This window comes from Camponotus floridanus, unplaced genomic scaffold, assembly GCF_003227725.1.
Source record: "Camponotus floridanus strain SB8 unplaced genomic scaffold, Cflo_v7.5 scaffold72, whole genome shotgun sequence".
NCBI lineage: Eukaryota > Metazoa > Arthropoda > Insecta > Hymenoptera > Formicidae > Camponotus > Camponotus floridanus.
In genome coordinates this window covers 179,200-195,182 of record NW_020229841.1, presented here as the reverse complement: position 1 = coordinate 195,182, position 15,983 = coordinate 179,200, and the positions used below count along the sequence as shown (strand labels likewise).

Genomic DNA, 15,983 nt, shown 5'->3' with positions numbered 1-15,983 from the left:
ATTTATGATATGATTTCCTGTATTGTTGAAGCATGTCATCAATTAAGCAATATAGACAAATTGAAATGATCGAATAAATAAATTTTATTGTTGTATATTTTGTATCCTATCTTATATTGCTATTATTTTTGTTAATAATTAATGCCTATCTTGTGCATATGACTTTGACAAATTCGTTTTAATTTCCGTTTCTCAATAAAATATTCTTAATATTACAACAATGATAAAGTACTAAATCATAAATCTGTCCGCATTTGAAGGTCGATTGATGACAACGGATATTTCTTTCTCAATCTACAGTATCTTATATACTCATGTACACGTATCCGTTTCGAACAAACAATTGTTATTGTAAAAACGATGAGCGACTATGACATCTGTAGAAATAAAGTTTGTCTGTCACAATTAAAAAAAGTATCATCCGTCCGAGTGGCAATATAATCGATAACATTTTTAAGAAAAACGAATTGCATGAAATAACGGAAATACAACTACTTATGTTTTCACAATTGCGATCTGGAGTATAAAATGGTCGAATTATCTTTTGCAATCGCCAGTATTCCCAAGTATAAGGAAACATGAAGATTATTATTTTGCTGGCGATTGCCGTATCATGGGCAGTCGCCTTTCCTAGCGGTTTAGGTGGTCTTTTAGGTGGCTTACCTATTCTAAATATATTCGGTGGCGGCGGAAGTTGCACAGGTGGTGCACATAAGGATAATTCACTGGTATGTTTAAACAATTCTTTCTATCACTTTTACAAATAGAATAAATAATAATAATACGTGCATGTCTAATGCAAATTATATAATATATAACATATTGTATTCATATTCTTGAATGTAAAAAATCGAAAAAAGTTATATTAAATTTTACAATAATTAAACACTTATGACTATGAAATTATAGATATCGATATCAGCTAACATTTTGGATAGAGGAAAAGGAGGCAGTGGAGGAGGTAATGGAGGAGCTGGAATAGGAGGAATTGGAGGAACAGGAAATACTGGAGGAGGTAATAATGGAGGAGGAAATACTGGAACAAGTGGCAATGGAGGAGGAAATACTGGAACAAGTGGCAATGGAGGAGGAAATACTGGAACAAATGGCAATGGAGGAGGAAATACTGGAACAAGTGGCAATGGAGCAGGAAATAGTGGAGGAGATGGTAATGAAGGAGGAAGTACTGGAGACGGTGGTAATGAAGGAGAAAATACTGGAGGAAATGATGGAGGAAATGGTGGAGGAAATGGTGGAGCAAATAATGGAGGAAGTACTGGAGAAGGTGATAATGGAAATTCTGGAAAATGTCATAATGAAGGAGGAAATACCGGAAGAGATGGCAATGAAGCTGGAAATACTGGAAATGATAATGAAACAGGAAATAATGGAAGAAGTGGTAATGGAGCAGAATATGCTGGTGGTTCAGGTAGAACAATAAGCAGTAGTATATCGAGTGCAAGTGGCAGAGCTTCCAACGTAATTAACACCTGGTCCAGCAAAAATGGAGCATCATCAAGTGCAGCTTCTTCGGCTTTTGCGCAAAGTAAAGCTGGCGCCGGCAATAGTGGTTCCAGCGCAGCAGCGACTGCAAATGCTGTAGCATCGGCAATATCGAGCAGTAATTCCGGTCATAAAAAATCAATAGATGACAACGAAAACGATGAAAATGAAAAATCTGGAAAGAATGATAATGGTAAAGGACAATCCAAAGCGTCAGCGAGCGCTCAAGCGAATGCTGCAGCGGAATCAGAGAGCAATGGTAAAGAAGGAAATAGTAAATCCAGTGCAGCAGCGAATGCAAATGCTAGTGCCGCAGCGGAATCACGAAACAGAAAACGTAATAAAGGTAAAAAATCGAGCAATTCGGAAGAGGATTCGGAAGAAGATGGATCAGAGGATGATGGAAAAGAAAAATCAAATGCGTCAGCAGAAGGAAGGAGCAACGCTGAGTCAAACAGCAACGGTAATAAAGATTCGTCAAGCGCATCCGCGGGCGCAAATGCAAACGCATCCGCGGAATCAGATAAAAATGGTAAATCTGAAAGTTCTTCGGACGCTTCTGCGAATGCTAACGCATCTGCAGATTCGGATGAAACAGATTCCGGAGAAAATTCATCCAACGCATCAGCAAGTGCAGATGCCGAAGCATCCGCTAACTCTAAGGGCAAAGGAAAAGGATCGAACGCATCGGCCAGTGCAGATGCCGAGGCATCGGCTGAATCGGAAGGTAAAAGTGGATCGGAAAAAGGTTCATCGGGAGCATCGGCAAATGCAAATGCAAATGCTGAGGCATCTTCACAATCGAAGGGAAAAGATAAATCTGAAAAAGATTCATCAAGTGCGTCAGCGGACGCAGACGCTGAAGCGTCCGCAGAATCTGATGGAAAAGATAGTTCCGGAAAAGGTTCGTCAAATGCATCAGCGAGTGCAGATGCAGAATCATCGGCTGATTCAGAAGAGGAGAGCAAAGGATCATCAGATGCATCAGTCAGTGCAGACGCAAGTGCAGCTGCAGAATCAGAGAGCGATGGTAAATCCGGGAAAGGATCATCGAGTGCGTCATCTAACGCAAATGCAAGCGCGTCTGCGAAATCCGGAGGGAAGGGAAAATCCGGAGGAAAGAGAAGATCCGGAGCTTCGTCGGCCTCGGCTGCCGCAACCGCATCTGCGGAATCCGGAGGCAAAGGAAAGAGCATCTCGAGTGCCTCGTCCTACGCCGAATCCTCTGCATCCGGCTCGAAAGATGACGACTCTAACGATACAGCAGCGAGCGCATTTGCGAGTGCGAATAGCGCAGCATCCGCAGCAGGAGATAAAGCCAGTGCATTTGCGGGAGCCGCTGCGAATTCAAAAGCAGGTACGATAACGCTGTAACGGAAATAATCATGTATAAACAGATATTCGCATTCGAGGATAAATCAATTTCGTGAATTTTCCACAGCATATATGTATCTCAATTTTTATATAATTAACTAAAATTGTTGTAAATTTAATGATATTTTTCGCGTTATTATTTCATTATTTAATAATGAAAATTTAATAATGATAAAATTTCATTCATTTACTATATTATATGTACATATCGTATATGGAAAAATTATTTGTGTAACAAAATACACATATTCTTGCATTAATACATTAATTATTTGAGTGTAGTTTTAAACGTTATTAAAATGAACCTGCACATAATACAGAATATTAATGTAGAATGTTTTTTGAAAGCCATTACTAAATTAATGGAATTTAAAATAAAATAAATTTAACTTATAATTATATTTATAATTATATTTATAATATTTTTTGCTCATGCACGCAATTGCATGTTTTAAATTAGATTTATTTTATTATAAATTATTTATTTATAAAATATAAATTATATATATAATATTAATTATTATTATAAGTGATATTTTCATAACTATTTATTATCAACTATAAAAAATTAAGTGATAATGTATGAACAAATTTTGCAATACAGGAAATGTGTACAATACAGAGAATTATTCATGCTTTAATTATGTCGCTTTAATAATGATCTTAATGCAATTGTCAAAATTTGCATAGAATAATACAATAAAAACAATTGCATTGATAAATTTAATAAATACCACATATAATCAATAATTACGCATGCATATCATAAATCGTTCACTATATACATTTTCACGAAAGAAATTGTTACTTTTTTATTTGAAGAATGTAATTATTCATATATGATATATTGTATTCCAACAACTCTGTAGATCATGCTATTATATATATAGCAAAGTAATTTGTACTGCTCGACATATTCGCGAGTTATGATATCCAAGTTCCACGAACAAATTCTAGGCTTACAAGCAGATCGGCAGGTAAGGTAATGACGTTATACCGAGTTTACTCTCGTACTTTAGAGTTCTGTAATTCGCAATTGAGACATCGAAATACTAGTAGCTTATTCCCTAAAGTGCTCGTGTCTCATCTACTGGATACACCAAGTTTACTCTTGTACTTTGGAAATCCATGAATTTGTGATATGGTCAATACGTGGAACGGTATTGTCTGAAACACACTGGCAAAGTTAGTTTAGATTATTAATTTTTGCGTCATAAAGTAAAATACAGAATATACATGTTTGCCAATAGTGTAAGGTGCACTTGTGCACTATTCGACATGATTTACCAGTTTTATTCGAATTACGTTTTAATTTTATCCTTTAAAATCAATAATTTCAATCAATTAATAATCTCAAAAATTATTTATCATAACAAAAAAAATTTATCATATAATATCATATAATGAGACTCAATAAATACAGTTTCTAATAATGTTATATAACTTTCGCATGTTTGGATATATGACGTACATATGACTTATATATAGACATCTAGCACAGTGAATGAGCTCGATGCATTTGCTTGTACTGAAACGACATCAAAAACGATAGACGGAGGAGAGGAGGAAAGGACGGGCACAGGTAGAGAGAAATGGGTAGAGGAAGAAGCGGAAGTTGGGCATTTTCTGACGAGTTGCGTCGCAGACATAATGCCATTATACTTGTCACACTCACACGTCGAAACTTCCGAGCGAGTCCAATATATTCACCGATACTTCCCGAAGCGGGAGATATGCGCGTTCGTAGGTAAATCCAATATCGCTGACATGAGCTGTCTCGGCGCGTACTGCCATGCTTTAAAAAGCATCGGCGCCAAATCGTATCTCCTTCATTCCTTGTTGGCCCTTGTACACGTCAGATGAGTATGGAGAACAGGGTAACATGATGACGAGAGAAGCCTGTCCGCGACTAAGCGCACGTGGAGCAGGTTGTTCTTTCTCTCTCTTTTTTCCTCCTCCTTTTTCTCCCCTTCTCTCTCTCTCTCTCTCTCTCTCTCTCTCTCTCTCTCTCTTTTTGTCTCTCACCCAATATGACCGCTTTACTAAAACAAGCTCATTCAGTGAGCGCCCACTTTCAGACTACATCATCATGATGTAAAGTACTTAATAGAACGGCCAATGTATCTGTGTTACTGGCAGAGTTGGTAATTTTAATAGAACATTACATAATTTCAATATGAAACGCATCTACTAAAACAGAAGACATGCTTCAAATTTTATAATCATCAGCAATAAAAGAAATATTCGTCTAGGGTCTTCTATATTTTCAAAATATAAATAAAATTAAATAAGATAATTCTGATTATTGTTAATCAAAGTATTAGCAATATGCTGCGTATCGTTATAAACGGGCGTTAAATTTTGATACAAAGAACGTAATGCATTCTCCCAGCATTTATATCACGCGTGTCGATTGTCAGAATGTTAAATGGTAACGAAGCGTTATCATAGACAATCTTTATCAGCTCCCAACATCACACACTCTATATAGGAAGCACTCTCTGCGGTGATGTCCAATTACGTTTCACCGGATATAAATCATCGGAAACATTGCGCTCACCGACGTTTGCTGGACACCATGTATTTATAGCGCTTAGTGCACAGTGATAGCTTTACAACGAGATACATATTTATAAGCTGTCGGACACCAAACATGTTTACGTGTTTTTTTTATACACCTAGTACATTGTGTAGAAAAATAAATGTACCTGAAAAAGTAGCTAAAATTAATAATTATGTAACATATTTTAATCGTTTCGAAATTTTTACTTCATGCTACTCCAAGTTTCTCTTAAATCATTATTCAAATAGAATATCTTAATATCAAGTCTTTTGATCTACGAAAGATCATTAGTTTAATTCGAAAGTTGAAATTTTAATCCTTGCATAAAGAGCTGAAATTAGAGCTTCAAAAGAGTGCGGATTTAAAAATGAAATACACGAAGTGTAACGAAGGTGAATTGTTCACGTAACGATCGACCAATATTATGCGCCACAATGAGGGTACGCTTTTTTCTCGTGTCCATCAGGCGTCGATTGGTTTAAATCACGATCCATCGCGACTCGCTAACGTGCGGCCGCGCACGCGGTCATCGCGGTGTCGGCAAATTACAGACTTCGTTAGAATCCCCGTTATCTCGATACCTCATCTCACCGCAGGAATTATAAAAACAATTCAGATTTATACCTTACGGCTTATCATGCCGGAGAAAGTTATCTACGTGCGCACGGCACGAGTGCGGCCCGAGCGCCGTTACTCGCTTCGTTCGTTCATTGCAGAGAGACCGGGGCCCGATAAATCTCGGCGAAGAATGGTTTTGTTTCCACTAAAGATTACAGACGCTCGATAAAAAATCATTGTACGAGAGAAAATCGAGGGAGTCCCGATTATCGTGAGAATGAAATTGCGCGCGCGCATCTCTCTCCGTAATAGTAGTTACTTTGGCCCGTCGACGTCTATGATTTCTCATTGAACCGTATATTAAGGATAATGCCCACACAGTGATTGAAATCACATTGAATAAGAGGAAAAGTTACACGATTCTCCGATCGGAGGAAGTTAATGCAATAATACACGGAAAATTTCTCTTCTCTTTTTGTGTAGGTATTCGCAGCGTATCTAATTTTCACGTGTGTGTGCTTTTTCCTTTTTATTCTTGCAAATAAATTCAAACTCAACACAGTTTCTCTTCAATTTTAATAATCGTGATTTTCTGACTGAGAAATAAAATTCGTTAATATATATTAAGACTAAAAATTAATACGTTACATTTAATTACATTAATTATATTCCATTATCATTACAATTTCTCTGGTAATTATAACGAAAATGTTAAACAATATCATGATAGACTACAGAAAAGACTGCATTAAATAATTAAAACAAAATTACAATTTTGACAAGTTTATTTTTTGATTCTCTTTTATAAAAAATTCAGTTTCGAATATGAGTAATTTTTCAACCTTAACATATATCCGTTATAATATTGTTAATATATGAGATAAAAGGGTGAGAAAAAGATGTAAAAAAGAGAAATGGAATTAAAGAAGGATCCGAGGAACGGACGGAGAGCGGACAGCTTAATAATTTATTTAGCCCCGCGAAAATCGTAATCTCCGAGATATTCAGGATCCAAGACTGATCACAGACGTAGCCGCAACCGTGCCCCTTCGGAATCGCGGCAATTATAACTGTATGCGCCGCAACGAGTGGATATACTCGGGTATAAAATACTCGCGCGTGTAGTACGTATGCTCGTACGTGCTGTTACGAGAGGCATCGCATTTGCCGTGGCTCGTATTACTCGAAAATATCCACTAACGAGTGACTTTAATCGACAGGGCATCTCTCGAAAGATACACGCGTATTAATAATTTTAATAAAATCCCGCCGATCTCATTAACGCGGCATCGTCGATCGCATTCGCGCGCATCAGCGCACGAGATTCATCTGACGTAACGTCCATTGCCAAATTACGTCGTCGTTACGACCTCAATTAACGGCCGAGGCTTATATACATGTGTAAAAGCAGGCGCGTAATTTTTAAATCGCTGATTGTGCGAGGGAAAAAACGCGAAAATAAAAAGAACGTGTGCGTTGTGTAAGAGGCGCTATGCAAAAAAGAGATTCGTGCACTCACCAAGTCATAATATAACGCGGTCGCATAACATATCGTGGTACACATACATGCATACGTACAAGGCGAGTCTGAAATATATATCGTACGCCCCGATGACCGGTACCGCGCGCGGAACAGGAGGACGGGAACGAGGATGAAGAGGACAACCCACGCGCCTCAATAACGATCACGATGCGCCCGTTGCCGCTCTAGCCCCGAGCAACGCGAGTAGGAAGACAATGGCCGTAAATACTGGATGCGAGATGCTCGTCATCGTGCGGGGAAGCGAGGCATAATTCACAATGGATGTATCTCTTTAAATCGCGCGAAAGCGTAAAAGCTCATCGTTCGCCGATGCGCTATCTCGCTATGAGCCTGAACTTTGCCCGTTTCACCAAGGCTGCGCGATCAAACGTGATTTTTCCGCGGATTACACGTGTGCCCGCTATTTCGAAAGCGATCCTCCGAAAATGCAACGAGTAGCGATCGGCCATCGAACCCTGAAACCGCGAACAGGACGCCGTGATTAAAACCACGTTCATCTCCCGGCGTCTGTTTAATGAATTCTAACCCGATCACGTCTGTAAAAAGAGACTTGTGGCTTTAATTTCTCTTAATGGATTCAGAGAAAAAAAATCTATTTCCTCGGTGACAGTTAATATTAGACTCTTAGCAACTCTTACTAGTTGTTAGTTTTACAAATGAGATGGATACAGATTGTCAGCTTATTAATCAGGTGAAAGTATTGACGACAAAGTAAACTTTCCGATGCGCATTCATGTTAAATAAAATTAGCTTTTTAATCGCGCTAATTATCTGCGGATTGCCTCGCGAGAATTGTCTTACTCGTCGTGGTCATTAAAATCCCATTAGATGCGAATTTTCAGGGGTGCGACGAAATTGGAATAATCAGCGTGATTGTATTAGCTGTACAATCTGCGAGGTTCATTCTCCTTTGCGTGTTTACATAATTCGCGATTTTATCAAACAATGCAGCGAACCGCGCCAAAAATCACTCGATTTCTCCTCCTTAGTTATTTTTATTCATTAATAACTTTCTCAAGATAGAAAATCCACTTTGATACACCTTCGTCTTCAGCGCGTTAATAAGGATGTCGACTATTCCTCTATCCTGTCTAGTAATCCCGAAGATTAATTACGTTACGTTACAGAGGTCAGCATAGAGAAGCACTCTAGCGCAACGGCTAACTGCGTAATAATCATACGTTCGAACGATACTCGTTCTCCCTCGTGAATTTCGCATACTCGCTTGACGACCTGAGAAACTGCAAAATTCGGCCAAACCGACAGGCAGAGAAGCCAAACCGAGAGACAGCCAGCTAGCAGTGAATTTTTCCAGGCGCACGTATTGTTGAAATACCAAATCCTGCGGCGACGAATACACTCTGTATTACCTGAAACAAAGGAGGCTCGCTGAATGTGCGAACGTGAAAAGTGTCTGTCTTCTAGAATGCGTCGCTTGTTTCCCGGTTTTCGTCGCGCCGTTTCAGCGCTTTCGCCCAACGTTTGCGCGAACGCGCGACTTCGTGAATAAAGCATTGTTAGGCTCCCCTACTCTCTCTCTTTCTCCCTCTCTCTCTCTTCCCCGAGCATGTCGACGGAAATCATAGAAATCTGTAAATGGAATCACGCGGGGCGCTTAAACAAACGCGTTTGCATTGTGCCTAAACGAGTCCGAGCGGAGTTTAAATGAATTCCGTCTCGAAGTCTCTTGACAGCGCGATACATTCACTCGCGCGTGTCTCAATGACACTCGTTTCGTTGTTACAGCACGTCGATTTGACTTGCCCGCACGTTTCCATCGTAATAATCCGCCGCTCGTTGAATACGAACGCGCTTAAAGCGTCAAAGGAGACGAGAAAAAGGCTTTATTCGGATGTCGATGAGACTGCTGGCCAAAATACAATCGCCTTAAAGGTAAATTCGACGAACCGCTCGACAAAATTGAATAAAATAAATGCCAAGTCTCGAAGAAATCTGAAAATGCATCTCCTCGTCTCGAAAGGATGACTCATCATCGCGGATATTTATTATCATTTTTTAATAATGTTTAGCTCTCCGAGCGAGATCTTCTATCGATGTTCATCGCGGCTGGTCACGATCGGAAAACAAAAGTGCGTCTTCCGTTATCCACATTGTAGCTCGCCGATAGACGTGATTACGACTTACATATAGCTGAAGACTTCAACCTATTCTTGCCTCGCACTTCCTTTCCAAGCTCGAATCCATTCGTCATTCGCTCGTGGACACAGTTCCGTGGATACACCGACAAACGATGCCATTAACTCTTTTAAAAATGATTGTAACCTGAAATTAAGAGGTGATTTGCACCTGCAGCCGAGTCCGCGTGTTCAAAATAAATACACCTCGCTTCGAAAATAAAATCCATGATGTATCGACGATGAAATGCCTATTATCCTGAATACGACTGCCACTTTGCGCAGCGGAATGAATAGCCAATGGTTAAGTCATCGTTATTCATAGCCCTACGTTCGTGACACTCTTGCGTATCTCGCAGTTGCACATAATATTGTCCCTGCAAGTACAAATAATAGTTAGTCAAAGTAATTTAATCGTTATTGCGCACGGTATGATAATTATACATAAACGTTACTCGTAGAATTTTTGCCTCCATCGCTTTGCATAAATGAATTACATCAAGCAACTCAGGATTTCTTCGTTTTCCCAAAACAATTGCAAAGCACTATATTTCTCGAATTAAGTAATAAGTAATGAGATTTCCGCTAACAACATAAACGTAATAACGCGAAATGTTGGCGAAGTAGCCCGGCAACGATAATGGGTATAAATTTCATAGTGGTTCTCCCAAGAACAATGGAAGATCCCGATGTGATTACGAGAACTCAGTTGGCACTGGCTATTTGCGGGCGGCGCAATTGCCGCACGGGAAAACACGCCGGGAAAAAGGAACAGCCGAGGGCCGTGGAAGAGGTGGGAAACATTGGGATTTATTTGTATAGTGGCAGTTACGTTTTACACACACTGTATTCCGCGGCGCGTTATGGCGAATTTTCTGGGCCGCTGCCAACCGCCGGAAAAATATGCAAAGAACACGTTCCAACGTAATCGGTGCTATCGCCCGGCTATTAGATGCCAACGTAGTCAGGAGTTGCATCCCATTGATTTCTTATGTCGGCGAGAAGATCGGTGGCTACGGATATGCCGGGCTAAAACTCAAAAAGACAACCGCAAACGGCGGCGCTTATCCGCGAGAATGCTTGGTGAAATCGCGCATATAAACGCTGCATACGTTCGGTAAATTCGCGGGTTGCCGGCAAAAAGAGACCTCAACATTTGCATTTATCGGATCACGACAGCGGCGCCTAGATTAAGATCCGTTCCGCGCTCGGCGGAATACAAATACAGTTTTTAACATCGACTTAATCGAGACTCTGCTATGTATATTGTTTGTCTCTTGACCTGCTCAAAGAATCGTAAAATGAGAAGAATCTATTAAAATAAATAGCGCTGATAAAATTGATTCTCGCCTGAGAAAAAAGTAATAAATAGTATATAACATATGATTGACAAATTATATATATATATACGTCATAATTACGTGAGTCTAGACGTTCTACATAAATGCCGTTTAGATCGTTGATTACAGGAAATAAATAGCGTTTGCGCGAGTAAAAAAGAAAAAGAATTAATGCTGCATATCAGAAGACAAGCGCTGAGAAAATGAAGGGCCTTTATTTCAGTGGCGTATTCATTTCTGGCGCTTTCACGCGCCGAGGCGTGGCATTGCTCTGCAGAGAACGAAGAGGTTCCGCGAAAGGCAGCGGTAATCACGGAAATGATCATAATTTTAACGATGAGACTCGCCGGGGTCTCAAGGTTTCTATGGCAAGAGCGGTCGTTTTGTAGAATAAAGAAAGAAGAAGCTGACAAGAAAAGCGCTGAAGGGTGCGACCCGGGAAGGAAGAGCGGAATAAGAAAAGATAAAGAACAATAAAATAGCGAAGGTGAATTGAAAGAACGAGGGAGGACGCGACAAGACATTGGGGCCAACGAAAAACTAATTATATTAAGTGGCAGCTAATTACGGACCTATATTCCAAGTTGACGCGCGTCTGGAAATGAAGCACCACGTGTAGCAAAAACAGGAAGATATTCACGCGTAGGTCGCCGGGCACGGCCATTAATTGCCAGAACTAGTTTAACGCTTTGAAAAGGCTTCCTTTATTTTCCCTCCCGTAATTCCTCGTTTTAACGAGAAAATGTTTCCATCCGCTTAGAGCCGATATAACACGCTGCTCTCATCCTTTGAAAAGCACCTGCTTCGCTCGCAAGTGGCCGGGCCCCGAGCAGAAAATTATTAGAAGAACTCGTTTAAAGGAATTTTAGTTCTGCAGAGAACGCTGCGCTGATATTAAGATACGGAAGAGTGAGTCGGAGATATGCAACTAATTGCGCTAAAAATACGATGATACTCGTGGTATGCGGGGAAGAGAGGAGAGGGGGAGGGGACGGAGAGGCAATTAGATGAAATGGCGTCGCATTAAAAGCAATAACTTGCCGCAAATTACTGCATTGTCGACGCTCCGAAACGAGAGTTTCGTGCACGGTAGCGAAATTACGCGATTCCATTATTTCTCTTTCGGCCCAAAGTCGTCCGTTGTTATAATTTGATACGCATAATATATTATTAAGTCATTATTAATCCGTTATAAGCGGGCACACACGATCATTACGAGAAAGAGGCGAAGCTTTCACGTGGCCGGTACAACCAGAAATTCGTGATGAAAAATAACACCCGTCATGTCGTCCGGGTGCGATTCGGTAGCCGAGCAAAAATCGTCCCTGTTCTCGCAGCGCGCATTTATCAAGATCAAAGATGCAAGGGACAAGATGAATTCCTCAGAGAGAACGCCGCCGGTGGGCTGCGATATCTATGGAAGACTAACGACTTTCGGCGAGTAGTTCTCTGTCGCAAACGTACTTCGTTTCACTCGATACAATTTTTGCGAATGTTGTCGAAAAATCCGCGCGGAAGTTAAGATTGATGTAATCGATTTGATGCCGATTAAATTAAAGGCGGAAAAATAAATACCGAGGTTATCGTTAATCGACAGGGTCTCGAAAAGATAGGTAAAAATATGATCTATTATAAACTTGCTTTTTTCCACTGGCCAAGAAATCTATCGACGATTATGATTCGCACGCGATTCCCCACGCGACAAGCACGATCGATGCGTCCTGGAGCATAACGCGTATTCCACGCGTCGCTGCTCCTCGTTTCGAAGCACGGAAGTCGTGTCCCATCTCCCATGCTTTGTTGTTCTTATTCCGGCGGACGCTCGTTAGCCACTCAACACGCAACCCAATTTCTTCTCTTCGCTTCTCTTTCTCGGCTCACCGCTCACCGACCGCTCGCTCATCCTTCGACCGCTTTAATCTCTTCAGATACATGCACTTCGTACGCATACGTTTATTTAGCTTTATGAGATGTTTACGCTTCAACACTTTGTAACAAAGTGAAATCATTCCAAACATTCTCTTTTTCGAAGTGTTATTTCTAGCAAATCTGATTAGTTAGATTACAGCTGATTTATCAAATAAATTGATAACGGTACGCATCACGCGATCGGCAATCAAACGTTATATTCCCTTTGCGTGAGTCATACCGAATCGTGATTCCCCCCGAGGACGAGGGTAACAGAGAATCGCCCACCCAGTAATTTCACGAGCGCGTAAAACCTTTTTATGATATTTTAATCCGGCAGATTGGCGTCGCTTGGAGATTTGTCTCGCTTTCCTACTCGGTTCCATCGTGTTACTCCCTGTCGGATAAGCCTCGGGGACTCTGCGAGTCCCAGAGCTCGCAACGCATCGCTACTGCATCCATCTACTCGAGGGTTCCCGCGGTGCGCAATTGATGATGAAATATGCACACCGTAAAAGTGACGTCCTTTACCGGCGGCCGGACTACGCGACCTTCGTTACGTCATGGCTTTAATTTTGTCGCAATTTAGAAGGGCTACGGTCGGAATTAATTACCCTCTCTCGTCCGGTGCACTGGTCTTCCGCGCCTTGCACCGCACGCGCACTCAATATCACGCTACCGTCTCAAGCCCCGTTCGTACTATTCAAACCAGCGAACCAACAAACGAAACAGAGCAGTTTTGTGCGCAAAACTGAGGATCCATTGAATTTTCGATTCCATTTTTCGCGTCAATCGTTCACATTAAATACTCTCATCACGGATACAAAATTATACAAATTAAAAAAACTTATTTGTCAGACCGTCCGTTTAAATAGCGTAAATCCGGCTTTACATCCAGGTTGTTTTTAATTATCACTATTTGAATTTTTCATTACGCTGGTAATGTTGCAGCAAATGTCAAAACTCGACAAGGAGAAGAAAAAAAAGCACCGGTAGTTTGCTGCAACAGTTAAGCAGCGCGTATCGCATATATCGTGGAAATTAGCGCGATAAAACAAAGTTGAATTTAAAAGAGGCGAGAGCCGTATCCCACTGGAATTCACTGTTTTGTTCTATCGCATCTGCTACGATACGGCATAACACGGTTATTCATTAAATGAGTTCTGGGTCTTCTTTCTGCGAAATATGCGTAACGCGCATCTGTTGTGTATTCAATACAGTTTTCTCCGATAATTTTCACTATTCAAAAAACAAACATCTATGGAAGCATCACCGGGTTTTGCCACATCTTCGTTAACGATCATTCAGGTGGAAAAAAGCGAATTTTGTATTTTTTGAATTGCACTAACCCAGTCATTAGTGGTGCTTGCGGCAGGTTGCAAAATGTAAATCTATAACATAACGTATTTGTATCAGAATAGACACTTTTTTTCACTCTGAGCTATGCATTTAAAATCCATTTCGTCGATTGTTCGAAACGTTCGCACGAAGGAATTCCGAATCGCGATCGATAATTCGAAGCCGGCCATAAAACGCGCGGTGGAAACGTAGTGCACGCGTATGTTGCATTATGCGGATCTTCGGAATTGCGAGGAAGAAGTGCATCGTGCTCCTCCCCGTCTCTTCTTCCGCTTCTCCTCCAGCATCTATACACCATCGTCAAGGATTCTCTCGACGTTTCGAAAGCGCCGAGCAGAGACCTCTCTCGCGGTCCCTGGATCGTTCCGTTTATCTCGAGCACCGTCGTTTCGCGATGAATAAACAGCAGTCGAGCTTCTTCGAAACAATTTAATCTACATAAGCTAACAGCTACCTGTCTCTCTGCTAGCATCGCCGATAGGGAGATTCGAGCCACTCGGAACGTACGGGATACGAGCGAAGCGGTGGCTTGTCTCTCGCTCGTCGCGCTCGTATACACTCTTGAACGAGATCAGCGTTTGTCCCCGAGTTAACACGGACCGGGAAATCGGACTAAGGAAAGGGAACAACAGAACGGACAAGACTACGCGACGAGGGAAGGGTGCGGGAAAAAGATGCCGGGATAGCACCTAGAGAACCAGAGCTGCCAGTGGAGGGAAACGGAAGGAACAATGGACGAGGGTGGAAAGAGGGTGGGAGAGGAGGGTCGACGGCTTCAAGAATCTACGGGGCCACAAATAAGAGATAAAGCTGGCCTGGCACTTCGTATCTACGATCTGGTCTCCGTATCACTTGTAGGTGAAGAGGAAGAGGAGTGAAGGGACGGAGATTCTCCTCTGCGGGAGAATCCACCATAGATTGAATTATCGTCCCCGATCGATTCCGAATTTAGCCCTGCCGCTTCTTTGTACAGTTGTTTTTCGTTTGGATTGAAATAGACGGAGATGAGAGTTATGCAATTAACTCCCCGAGAGTTTATTATTAAAACTATGGCGCGCGTGTACTCGAAAGATCCGAGCCAGCGAATTTGATTTGTGAGAACGTCGACGGAGATTTTCCACCGATTTCTCAAGCTTGTTTGTTTTTAGAAGGAAGGCGGGCTGGCTGGCCCATGATAAGCACGACGATTTCAAGGAAGTGAAAGACTTATCCTGCGGAGGTGGAAACTATCTTGCGTCAATATTGACGATATGTTGGCGCATTCGCTTTGTCAGCCGGAGACCGAGAATTGCTTTCCCAACCGGCTCGATTTCCGTTTGTTACTTCAAAAATATTGCACTATCGAAGACACACTTATTTGATGTAACACACATTCATGTAGAAACAAACAAGCACATCTCAATTTAACCTACCTTGAAATAAATTTTAAGTGTGATTAATTATTATTTGAATTCACTAACGATCAATTATAATTATTCCTCGTTTATATTTATGTTAATATCAAATTTATATGTATGATATTCTTTTTAATATCAAAATTCTTTTAAATCATTATTTTTTTTAATTTAAAATTAATTTAAATTTTTTTTAATTTAAAAAAATGTACTATGTGTATTTACTCTTCCTCTTTAAATTAAATAAATAACTTCTATGAAATATTACGTAAATCATTTCTCGATAATCAGTTATTCGAAATGTGA

General features: G+C 40.8%; 1 protein-coding gene across 2 annotated transcripts; it reads left to right on the top strand.

The window, feature by feature from the left end:
- The first annotated feature begins 560 nt into the window (after positions 1–560).
- On the top strand, positions 561–2,971 carry LOC105251615 (glycine, alanine and asparagine-rich protein). Of its 2 annotated transcripts, XM_025413953.1 has the most exons (3): positions 561–728; positions 910–1,027; positions 1,118–2,971. In XM_025413953.1, the coding sequence occupies exons 1-3, from the start codon at positions 579–581 to the stop codon at positions 2,875–2,877; spliced, it is 2,028 nt and encodes a 675-aa protein (XP_025269738.1). In that variant the 5' UTR covers positions 561–578; the 3' UTR covers positions 2,878–2,971. The 2 variants fall into 2 exon arrangements, with proteins under 2 accessions (XP_025269738.1, XP_011256861.2); XM_011258559.3 differs by having other exon boundaries at positions 910–2,971.
- Positions 2,972–15,983: the final 13,012 nt, after the last annotated feature.